Source organism: Excalfactoria chinensis, chromosome 7 (assembly GCF_039878825.1).
Source record: "Excalfactoria chinensis isolate bCotChi1 chromosome 7, bCotChi1.hap2, whole genome shotgun sequence".
Taxonomy (NCBI): Eukaryota; Metazoa; Chordata; class Aves; order Galliformes; family Phasianidae; genus Excalfactoria; species Excalfactoria chinensis.
Window position 1 is genome coordinate 32,111,153 of NC_092831.1, and position 12,802 is coordinate 32,123,954.

Here is a 12,802-nt window from a genome sequence, read left to right on the forward strand (position 1 = left end):
AAAAAAGTATATTTATACAGTATCCATATTAAAAAACTGTTCTTCTGTGAATGCTAATATCAAATAAGTTTAGAGTCATTCAGTTGCTGCAAATAAGTACGGGAATGAATATAATGTTGAGAGTGTTTTCACACCTAACTGCTTCCTCTTGTATTTCTTGTAGGAAACAGAGATGAAGGTGCACATGCACACAAAATTTTGCATCGTTTGTTTGCTGACATTTATCTTTCATCAGTGCAGTCATTGCCATAAAGATGGGCGTGACCATGGTCCTGAAGAGGGACACGAAGACCACCATAACTGCTATCAGATCTCAGAGACGCCCTACCATCAGACCGCAGGATCGGAATCTACGCCGAGTAAATTTTCAACGTCGGAAGCTGAAAATGAACAGAAATACTACATAGAAAAGATTTTTGATCGTTATGGTGAAAATGGAAGGTTGTCCTTCTTTGGCCTGGAAAAACTGTTAATGAGCCTTGGTTTAGGAGAAGTGAAAGTAGTAGTGATAAATCATGACGATATTGGCCATGATCATGTTTCTCACCTGTATGCTTTAGAAGTACAGGAAGGAAAGCATTTTCACTCTCATAACCATCCTCACAGCCACTCAGATTCAAAAAACCAAACCGTGGTCGGTGTGTCCGAAAAGAGAAATCATAAATGTAACTCTGAGAGGGATGCCGTAGTGTCGTCTATAAAAGGTGATGGTAAACATATTCATGACCAGAGTCACCATCGCCATCATCACCACCCTCATCCGCATCATCATCTTGACCATAACGGTACACATCATTCTCGTAACGATTCGGTTATTCATAATGAACACGGAGTACAGAATCACGGACCTTCCACAGAAACAAACACAACACAGGACCAGCGTGAAAGAAAGCAGCGGAAACAGAAGAAAAAACGGAAGAAAATCAGTGAGACTTCAGGAGATGCTGCTCAAGACTGTCCTCCAAACCATCACCTAGGTGATCAGTGTGAGCACAATCATGTTCATAAACACGATCATGTACACGACACGTCTCACTTTCACGTGCACCATCGTGAACACAGTGGAGATCGTTCCACTAATCACGGACATCAGGATTCCAGCCTGGGCAGTGAGGATGGGCATCACCGTACCAGCAAGCGAGAGGCACCTTGTAAACACACGGGTATAAGAAAGCACACTATTTCAGCACGCAGTCGTAAGGATCGTAATGAAGATGAACGTGATCGTGAAGTGGTGAGTATGAAACGGGGAACCGGTAGGTTTTCTTTTGCTGTCGTCAAATAATACTTGAAGATGCTTACCCACAAACGAAGCGGAATGAAATGTTTGTTCTGTCTGCCCTGTTCCTATCTTTCTCAGGTTGTATTGCCTGTTTGTCTCTGTTTTAAGGGAAAGGACATAATTGAAGCGTTCTAGCATATTTTCCAACGTGCTTGTTTCTCTTTTCTAAAAGGCCATGGAGCAATTTAGATGCAGCTTCTGTAGGGCTGCGCGTGGTGTGAGCTCCTTCTTCCATTTCTCTTTTGAGCATCCACTATTTCTTCCAGGTCCATACATTTATTATCCTTATTCTCCCAAAGTTTAGAGCATGAGCAGGATGGTTTAATAACAGCGTTTTAAGTATAGCAGTATAACAAGGGATGGAGCGAGTGACAAATTAGTTGTTAAAGTGAACTGAAAAGGGAAACACTAAACAAAAGAGCATTGGTGGGTAAAGAGGAGTAGTAGAAAACCTGGCTTGGATCGGTTTACGTTCTGTTCCTTTTTTCTTGCTCTTTCTTAACAGTTTGTACCGTGTAAGCGTGAAGAAGAAAATTTGCTTTCATTGACATTTATCAGCAATAATATACATGTTTGGGGACTGAGTTGTATAATGCAGATACTTGTACTGTAGGTTCCTCTTAAAATGCACTGTAATCAGCTGAGGCTAATTGAGCATCGATGGAATGTTGTGGACCATAGTTTTTCACTCCTGTGTGTGTTCAGAAAACATGTGCTTTTACTAGTTTAGTGAAATAGTTGCTTCCATATGTAATTTGTTTGTACTATTTGCTTGCAGTGCTTAAATGTTACGCAGCTGCTACGACGCTATGGTCTGGAAACCAGCTCTCCAATATCTCCTGAATTTTTTATATATATGTGTCCTGCTCTGCTATACCAGATTGACAGAAGGCTTTGTATTGTACATTACGATGAGCTTGAAGATTTTATGAAAAGTAAAACTGCATCAATTGAGAATGAAGATAAAACAGGTGCTTCAGGTAGGTTTGACATATCCAAAGCGTTTTGATTTTCTTTTGTTGTTCTTCTTATTTTTTTGCATTGTGAATATTAACTTAAAAGTTTGAAACATCATACAGCTTAGCATTGACTGCTGGGTAAAGTAATGTTTAGAAGAAATTTGAGACTGTAGGCTCCGTTAAGACAGTAGACAAAGCATAATTTTGGGGGGCATCGTAGCTTCTCCGGAGGAACCGTGATCCTGGGAACTACCCACTTGAATTCGGCTAAACAGACCCCGTCCAACCTGGTCTTGACTGCTTCCAGGGATGGGGCATCTGCGGTAGCTTCTCTGAGCTACCCGTTCCAGGTAGCACTTCTGGAGATCAGCGTGTCCTCCCAGAGTTTGGATTTTTTACATCATTTAAAATTTTACAACTTAGGGTGGCTGAGATGGTTCATACGTTTGTCCAAAAGTTGCAGTTACATCAGCATAGACTTTCTTACCAAGTTGGACTGGCCTGTATTAGTTTAGGGATAGAGAACAGTGCCTTTATCGGTACATTCTCCAGAAAATACGATTAAAGGTGTTTTTTACATTACTAACAAAGATGATCTTGTTATACATAAATCTTCTATAGTGACGCAGTATCTTGTAAACTATCAAAAGATTGCTGCAAAGTAAACATCCTGCACATTTTATGTGGCAGCAGGTCTTTTGGTTTTGGGTAGTCTCGCCATAGTAAGAGTTGACCCTTGTCTTGCCATACTATCAAGAGGATTTGTACCACAGCGTTCAGTGTTTTCTGCCAATTAAAATACGGAAAATGGGCATAAAGCTGTCATGTTGCACATTTTGAAACAGTTTAATTAGGAAGTTTACATGGTTGAGTGCTTCTTATTAAAATAATGCGTTTTCTTTCTCTGTAATGAGTAGGTTAATGAGTAGCTGAACTTGGACGATCCTGTAACATTTTAAGATACTTAATTTGCCAAATAAGTGAATCTTATTGTGGACAGTAACATACCAACTGGTATCTGGTGTTTTGCATATAAGCAACGTTAGCCAGTTAGTTGTAAAAATGTGTGGATTTTGAACTTAATGATTTGGTTTTGAAGACGAGCATTGACCTCTGATATAGGTCAACGTGAGGAGATAAAGATAAATCCTGAAATCTAACACTGTCCCTGTATGTGGTCTTTCTAATTAGAATGAGACTTTGGGTGATGTTTCATTCTCGCTTGTTCAGTAAGGAGACTAAGCGGAAAATACCAAATATTACCTAGTGTTTGAGGGCTGTGGGAGGTGTTCTTGCCCCAGCTGGTGTCAATATTCTTTATTCTGCGCTTAGCAAAATTAGGAAGATGCAGGCCTTTTCTGAACATGAGGTATTTGTGCTTTTTTTTAGTTTTAATTAAAAGCCTTCTAAATGCATAATAGAATAGTCCTGCTTCTGTTTGCTCGTATTACCTTGTAAGATTTTCACTAGGTCTCACAATGCAGTTATCTAAAGCAAAGTAATTTAATTAAATGATGACCAAAAGCTTCTAAACCGTGTAGAGTTTTGTACTCCTATTACAGATAATTTTCTGATGTCTTGTGTTACGGAGGTTTCAAAGTCTTCTACATGCAACAGAATTTTTGTAGTGTACCCATTGGAAGAGGTTGCATCCTTACCAATAGAGCCTTCCTGCAGAGCTTAAATAGAAATGTCTGCCTTCTATGAATCTAACTAATCTGTTCAGTTGAGAAGGTTCTAGATACCTAAGACAGGAGCAGGCAGGGGGCTGTATAATGTGCGTTAGTTTTCCTCTCTGCCTTCTCACAGCCCTGTCTGTTCTGCAGCCATCCAGAGGCCACGTAGACTGTCCAACTGCTGATGTACAGTCAGTCAGAGAAGTAGATCCCTGTATGTTCTGTACCTAGTTCAGCTCTCTATTTCAGTACAACTCGAAATGATCTCAAATCACTAAGTAGACACATTTTTCAGATTGGGAAACAGAACCTTTTCCATGTCAGATAAGCACTGCGGTTTTCCTAAACCCTGTAATTATTTGAGGATGTACGTAGCTGTAGTTAATGGACAAACTGACATTTGTGTTTTTTCTTTCCTAAGTTGAGCTCACGTAGATCTTAAGATCTACTGTAGTCATCATCTCAGTAAAGCGATCAAAATTTGTCATGTCTTCATCTGAATAATCTTCACAGTCTTTCCAGTTGTTGAAATCCATGCTGAGCCAGTTGAGCTTTGCCCTCTCTTTTGTTAACCTTGGCCATGCCTGACCAGAGTCTTTTTTTTGTAAACAACACAAGACAGATCTGTCCTTTTATGCTTTGATTCATTTGGTCGACTGAACAGATTGATGCTACCCTGCAAGCATAACTCAGTTCTTCTGAAGTAGGGCCTGAAGTTGTAGCAGTTCACTGTTTGCATGAATGATGAGATGACCATATATATTGGCAAAGGTCTTTTAAGTGTGCTTGAGCTGTGCATTTACAGAGTAAAACCCTGTACCTCCGAAGTGAAACAAGGCGATTTTGAGAATATAATTGCAGCAGTTTGTCTATCAGCACGGTAATACACACCTGAACGAGTATCTTGCCCCTTACTAAGGGAGCAGCGCAGAGAAATGATACAAATAAGCACTCAGCAGTTTTTTTAAGGCAGGGATCAGTTAGAGCTGCTGTTAAAGAGTATTTCAGGTCATATTTACCCTGTATATCTGCCTGTGCAGATGCCAGCATTCCTTTGGAGCTGACCATTCCCTGGATCCAGGAAAGCCGCAATGGAGCCTTTCTTAAAGGTTGCAGATAGCTGGCCTTGCTCAGCTTTGCAAAGAGTCTATCTGTTTTAATTTACAGACATCTGTGCAGCGTGGTGCAGAGCAGCCATGCTTCGTTTGCTGCCCACTGTTTGAACAGAGGTCCCTTCCAGAGGAAGTTGCCAGATCACCTCCATCTTGTTTTTTCCACAAACATTTTATAAGCCAGAACATAATCAACTCATTTCATTAACTGAGCCTTAAATAGTATTCCGGGGTCTGTTACTCACCAAGGTCTTTTATTGCTTGTGAGCTTTTTCAGTGCTTGTAATATTGCATATTAGTTCTACTTCGGTAACATTTGAGTGTTTTGGTTGCTACAGCTGTTTGAAATCTTTCAATACAATTCTGTTCAGAGTTATTAGTTGTCCTTTCATATTCGGATGTGACTTTCTCAGAATCTGTTTGTATGTGTATGTAACTGTGGGGTCATCACCTGCTTTTGCAGTTAATTCTTGCTGTGCAGTTTGATAGCAAACTCTGACTGATAGTTGTGGATCCGTATCACTCTTAAGAGTTTTAGTAGCTGTTCTAACAGCTTCTGAAGCCGATGGCCGAAGTCTGAGAGGAGCAGAGATTCTGCGTTCTCATTCTCATGTGCCTCATCTTAATCACGGTGCCACGTTTAGATACGGTATCATTCATAAAAGCACGTAAGCCGTTCAGAGATGTGTTTGCCAGATCTGCACTGTGACAGATGAAACTTCAGCCGGTTCACGTAATCTCCATTTCTGGTGTCCGTGTAAGACTGTTGGTCATTTAACCTAACATCGTAACACCCGTGTCTAGATTGGAGATTCAGTTCTGTGCCAAACGGCTGTAGTTTTAATTTGGGCGACTTGTATACACACTTTGTGATTTGGTGTTCAGTTACATCCTTACTCATCCCTGTCTCTTTCGGCTGGGCTTTTTTGTTGGGTGTACGTGGCGGAAGTGCTCTGGGGATGAAGAGCTGGGTGGCGGTAGTTTTATTTGCGGGGTATTGCTTCTGCTCTAGATCTACCTCTGAATTCCCGTTTTCTGACCTCCTGTTCTTCGCTTCTACATCTGATTGCGGCCCTCACCTTTTCACCACTTCCTGTTCTCTTTGCACTGTCTGTCCATTCCGGTATATGTTGCATGCTTTCTAAAGCCTTTTCCAGTCCCTTTCTCCTAGTGGATATGTTCTTATAATGTTCACATTTAAATTGGATTGTTTCCTTTTCTGCACAGTCAGAGGACACGTGCACGCTGTGTATGAATGAATATGCCAAAGTGATATTTAAAACAGCGGGCGGTGTTGAACCAGACAGGATGCAGCAGTCAAGGTTCTAGCGGCAAAGCCTTATTAGATCAGATCTGTTGCACTTTTGGTGCAAATGGAATTCTTGGGACACGTGACTACAAACTTAAATATTTCACTGAGCAGCTGTAATATATTTCTCCGCTCTCTACTCTGTGCACCTGTTTCCCAAGGTGTTTTACCCCGCTCAGTCAAAAGGGAGTGGACTTTCACATACATAAAGGAAGTAATATCCTGCACCGAAGTAACACAGATGCTGATGCTTGTAAAATCAGAAGCTGGTAACTTTAAGGAAAGTCATGAACTGGTAGACAGTATTAAGAATGAAGCTAGTAAAGAAACTGGAAATACCTGAAACGTTTAGGCTAAAACTTGAGAGAAATAATTAAAAAGTTCAATGTGAGGAAATTGTTTTTCTCGAAACTTCTCAGCCCAAGCATTTAACACGTGTACAATGGGAGCTTGTAGCGAAAATTTTTAGAGAGCCATTATCTTTTCTTATTCCATGTCACTGTAATAGGTTACTCTTCATAGTGACACTGATAGTTTTCTTCTTCATCTTCATTTTCTGTATATACGTTACTCTTAGTTTAATAAAGTTGCGTGTTAATTTCTGTTTCCTGTTGTAAGCGCACTTATTTTATGTGTATGGCTGTGATATCATGGAGAAGATGCAACTCATTAATATCGCAGCCACCAACTATTCCCGTGTTTGGGATTTTGGGACTGTGAAATTCAGCAACTGCACTTTTGGAATCAAACAGCTTTTACTGTTCTTTGAAGTGTCTGTGGTGGGACAAAAGAGAAAGTATTGCATTAGGGTGAGGTACTGATTGCAAGAGGCGTGTTTCCTTGTTCCTAGGATCTGTTTCTTGTGCAGTTCCTTCTTTTCTGCGTTGTAACGAAACTTGCTGGTCTCCAACTCTCTGCGTTGTATTGATTTCAATTTGTCCATTATCACTTTTTCTGCTAATGACAACCAATTTAAATTTCCATAAGAATCTTGTGAAAACCGGATGTTACACATGACTTAAAGCCTGCAAAGTCATAGTAAGTTAAGAAAAACAGCTGAGGGTTTTTTTTTTTTTTTGTTTCAGCGTGAAATTGTTTGCGTTTGTACTTAATAGCGGGCTGCAGAGTTAAGCTGGGAACTTAAGCCAGGAGGATCAGATGGACTGTTTTGTTCTTGGCAGATTGTACGCTAATGCTTTTCGATCTTCTGCATTGTGATCTAGTCTGCGTTATTTGTGCCGTGGATTTGAGTGCTGTCTTGGTATTTTTCAGCACCTTTTGAATGATCGCACAACTTAGGTTCGAGGAGAGTCACCTTCTTAAGAAATAGTTGAAAGTCTTTAATCAGACTTAGAAGTTTTGGAAGTATTGTTCTGATAACCGTTCTGTATCCGTTTCTTCCCACAGCCTGGGTTTGTGGTATCATCTCTATCACCGTCATTAGCCTGCTTTCCTTGCTAGGTGTGATCTTGATTCCCATCATTAACCAATGGTGCTTCAAATTTCTTCTAACTTTCTTGGTAGCTCTGGCTGTAGGAACAATGAGTGGAGATGCTCTACTCCATCTGTTGCCGCATGTAAGTATCGCTTTTCTAACGTTTTATTGTAATTTATGTGCATGTTGAATTTATAAATGCATGGCAAGTATTGATATAGAAATGTTAATTGACGTAGAAGAGTACTGTCTTACATACATCCTGAAGCAGTATTGGAGTTGCCATTAAAACAAAGCAGATTTCTTAAAAAACGAACAAACAAACAAACAAAATCTAATAGAGCTGTAGTTGTATGTTCATAGCCAGACTTGTTTCAAAATGTTTTAAAACACCTATGATCAACGATAGTATTTTGAAACTAGCAGCATTACTGTCTCTTGTTGGTTGGTACTCGTGCATCAGTACCACCTAAAAGTATTTCAGGGGATTCAGCTTCCTGCTTACTAGCTTTTGGGGAGAAAATAACTTCTATCTCAGTCAAGAAATTGCCCGAGCTCCTGGGAAGGTAAGCATGTTTTCATTTGTGACAGTATAATGTAATTCTTATAAAGAATGGGAAGTATTTCCTAAGTTGTCAGTTATCTTTATCCTGTCAACAAACAGTGTGATGTTTTCTTGGTGTAAAGTGACATACAAGTGTTTTTGGTTGTATTCCAAAACTGTCTTAAGACTGTAACTGATCGGAATAGTTAAAAACGTGAGGTTTAGTTCTTAGTGGGAGTGCAGCAGCTGTAATTTGCGAGGCGTTCCCGAGTGTTTCTCTGACTTTTTTTTCCAGCACAGTGACAGAAAAAAGCAAGAGAGGTGGTTGTTGGCTTTTTTTTCCCCTTTCTGAATATTAACTGTAGGAATATCAGAGCAATGAATTGTCTAACAAACCCTTTATGTGGTAAGGTGTGTTTGTATGAAAACAGTCTTTCAAAGCATTTTTAATACTGCTTGTTGGGCGAGGTTACACATTTTGCCTTCTAAGTTTCAAGCCGTTTAGGTCCCCGGTTGCAGCGAGTCACACTGTCTTCTTGCTTTCTTTGTAGTCACATGGAGGCCACAACCACAGTCACCACCATGGCCAAGGTCACGTTCATGAACACAAGCATTCTCATCGACATGCCCATGGACATGGGATAGAGAACGAAGGCTTTCTAGAAGAAAATGATCCAGTACTGAAAGGTCTTGTGGCACTCGGAGGCATTTATGTTTTGTTCATCATTGAACACTGCATAAGAATGTACAAGCATTACAATAAACAAAAGGTATGTGGTAATAAAATCGAATGCTATTTTAAAAATCTTTCAGTTTCTGAGTCTCGAGGGAATTGTTTGTGTGATGAGTGAGCTTGTGCCGCTAATCCACGTAGTTTGATTTCATGTGAGGAATCCCCTTTTCAAAAAGGTTGCATTTAAGATAAGGTAATATGGGAGGACAAAGTTAGCCGGGTACATTTGGAAGTGGACCGGAGCAGAAGAAATTACAGCTCGTTGTCTAGGATTCTATCATCTCTTTGCAAAAATAGGAAGTACATAAGGAAGAATTGATAAAAGAGCAAGACAGCTGTCAGATGGTTGACGAGGAACACTGCAGCGTACTGCCAGCCGATGGTGCTGGTGTAACAGAGATATTTATGCCATGAAATGCAAAAATCTGTAGACTGTCTGTATCATGTAAATCATCTAATCCGGGATTTGTAGGTCCAGAACCTCTTTTTATTCATGGTAGTAGAATAATAAGAGTTTCAATACTTGAGGGCCTACGTGACAATCCACTGCAAGTCAAACCGTGGAAGATCCATGTCATTTCTGCAGTCTATAAATTTTTATCGTGTTTGCTTCCATCGCTTGACTTCGAGGAAAAAATGAACTATAATGATTTCTCCCAAAAAGAGTGAGCAAAAATATCACCTTCTCTAGTTTTGTATCAAACTTGCTGCTGCCACAGGACAGGTAGCAGATGACTTTCTGTTTTAGAGAAAGAATCTATTAGATCTTGTGATAAAAGCTCTTACATTGTACATGTCATCTTTGAGGTTAATTACGTAGTTAAATCCCTTAGGCTACTTGGACAGATCTGTGTTCACTATTGTATGGGTCACAGACAGGAACATAGCCAGCTTTTGTCTAGTGGCAAACATGAGGAAATCATAGGAGTTTAAAACTTAAACTTGAACAGGAGCTGCTCTTGCTACGCACGTGCCCTCTCAAATAAAGCGAGCATTCATGTGTTTCTTGGCCATTACAGCATTCTATGTCATATTGTATTCTGTTAAAGAAGCAAAATCACGTGTGTTTTTCAAGATGGTTAACAAAATTTCTATTTGTATTATTTTCTTCTATAAATCAGTTGCTAAACCTTTCCTGTTACAGAGTAAGCAGAAATGGTGCAAGAATAAACAGAGTGAAGAATCACCAATTGGAAGGAAACTTTCAGATCAGAAATTAAATAATAGACCAGACGCTGACTGGCTTCAGCTCAAACCCCTTGCAGGTAGGCATGTGTTTTCAGTGTTTTTTCTGACTCTGAGATTCAAAGTAAAGACATGTAACTTTTGGCATTTAGCGTGTGATATCTTGCACAGTTGTGCTGCTATGCTGCTATTATGCAAATCGTTGTTAATAAGACTTAATAGGCTTTGCCTGCACTATATACTTTGTCTTTCTGAGATCTGAGAGCGCAGCGTACACTTCCTAATAGGCCCTGCAAGTGGTTCTCAGACTTCTGAAGCGGTCAGGGTTTTGGGTGGCTGTGATTCATTGTTCCTGGTCCAAGAGTTGTATTTTTAAAAAGTTTTTTAACAGGGTTGAGCTAAATAGCACACGTCACCTGAAGCAGGATGCTCTGTTAGATTTTAAGATTCCAGTCTCTGACTGGTTATCATTTGGCTGAGAAGGCAAGCAAAAATAATGTCTTCTGATAAACATGATGGGGAGTCTCGGGTACTTCTCAGGTATCCAAAACAACTTTCAGTCTGAATGCTCAGGCAGTACTCACCCATATGGAATGACAAGGCACTTATCTTGAAGGGGAAGAGTTTTGCTCCATAAACTTCCCATTCTGTTGCCAGCAGAAATTCATTTGCTGTTGAAGAATCCATGTGCTGTATTTGTACAAATGCAGTTCTTCATCCGAGGGGTTTGTAGAAGGAAATGTTAGGTCTGTGGCCTTCTCCATTCAAGCAGCTGGAAAAAAGATTTTAAGAATTGACATAGCACGGAAAGGTTTTCACATTGTGAGCGTGGTGATACGTACATTGGAAATGTCTTCATTTTCTTTTAATGAACATTCAGAGTTTTACTTCTAACCGCACAGTTTTATAGCAGTGTTTCTCTGAAAGTATGTTCAGAAAGTCTGTTGCAGTAAAGGCACTGGAAGCCTCTGCTGAATTTGAATGTAGACTGCAGCACCCCTACCACAGACATGGATGATCATTCTGAGTGTTTGTTAATCCTACACATTATGTCTAAGAGCCTCTTTATCTGGAAGTTGTCTGAGCCACTTCATAGAAGTTCTGATCACAGTTGATTTCTGCTGACACATGCGTTGAACTCTGTTAAACAAGTAAATTCACTGTTTAGGACTGTTTTTGTTGTTTTTTGTTTCTTTTCTAAAACTGGTTTTGTTTCCTGTAACATAGATCTCCAATTTAATTTATCAGTATTTCAGAAGTGTCGGCAGACTTAAAATTCACACATGTGCAGCTTCTGCATCATTTTTAGTGTCATTTCTCTGTAAAAATAGGTTTGAGCGACTGCTAGCAGCAGCATAATAAGCTACACAGAAGGGGTTTACTGTATGACACAACTGTCTGTCCTGCATAAAACATGCAGTACAGAAACTAGTTAAAGATCTGTTGTGGTGGGCTTCTGTGACCTTCATATGCTGTAGTTATAATCACATGCATATAGCAAAATTACAGGTACAACCCTGTTGGGCTAAAACTACACATGCTGCCTTACAGTGGAGACTTGTAAATGCTGTATATGCAAGTTACTGAAAGACAGGGTACTTACATCACTATATTTACTTCTGGCAGAACATTTACCACCCTGTCAGTAGATCAGGCTGAGTTAAAACACTGCTTCTGCTTTCACAAAGCAGTTAAATTCTTAGCTCGGTGCTGCCATAAATGATGGTGATACTTTAAGTAAGAATTAATGTGTTGTTTCTCTCCACTAACTTCAATGTAGGGGCAGATGACTCAGTTCTGTCAGAAGATCGACTTAATGAAACTGAACTGACTGACTTAGATGGCCAGCTGGAATCCCCTCCCAAAAACTTCTTGTCCGTAGAAGAAGAGAACAACATGCACCATTCTCACAACGATGTCTTACGTGCTGCTCAGGAACACGATCTTCATGATTTAGAGTACGACAGCCACGGTGAAGACAAAATGATAGCTAGAAAACACAGTCACCACTGGCATCACAAACACTCCCATCATTCCCATGGCCACTGTCATTCTGGAAAAGACCTGAAAGATACGGGGATAGCTAATATTGCTTGGATGGTCATTATGGGAGACGGCATTCACAACTTCAGCGACGGCTTAGCAATAGGTAAGCAAAACCACAGAGCACTTCTCAGCTGTTTACTACCTTGAGTAACTTCGATTTTTACCAGTGATCACAGCAAAGATTTCCAGTTGTCTTCTGCTGTCATCGGTTGCAATTATGTCCACTTTAGTGACTGTTTCCACCAAGATTACCGTATTGTTGATATCAGCAATCTCTGTCAAATTAAGGTAGGTACAGAGAGAACTCCTGAGGATCTAAGGAGTACCTGTAACACATGTATTTCTTGTTTGAGTCTCAGTATTTAATTTAGAGTAAGGAAGACAAAATGCTTGAGAATTACTTTTACTTAAAATTTTATTTGTTTACAGTAATATTTTTGTTATTAATATCAATATATAGTATTAATATCAATATACAGTATTAATATCAATATACAGTAAGTAATGTGGTGTGAGTCTGG

At 39.8% G+C, this 12,802-nt stretch overlaps 1 protein-coding gene across 6 annotated transcripts in view; it reads left to right on the plus strand.

The window, feature by feature from the left end:
* SLC39A10 (solute carrier family 39 member 10) overlaps positions 1–12,802 on the plus strand; it is a 110,493-nt gene that overhangs the window by 87,691 nt on the left and 10,000 nt on the right. For 4 of the 6 annotated variants that reach the window (XM_072341048.1, XM_072341051.1, XM_072341047.1 and 1 more), the window contains exons 2-7: positions 164–1,234; positions 2,061–2,262; positions 7,746–7,915; positions 8,869–9,087; positions 10,195–10,315; positions 12,016–12,384. In XM_072341048.1, the coding sequence (XP_072197149.1) occupies positions 164–1,234; positions 2,061–2,262; positions 7,746–7,915; positions 8,869–9,087; positions 10,195–10,315; positions 12,016–12,384 (2,152 nt within the window). The remainder of the gene's footprint in view (positions 1–163; positions 1,235–2,060; positions 2,263–7,745; positions 7,916–8,868; positions 9,088–10,194; positions 10,316–12,015; positions 12,385–12,802) is intronic. The other 2 variants (XM_072341053.1, XM_072341049.1) reach the window with 1 other exon arrangement.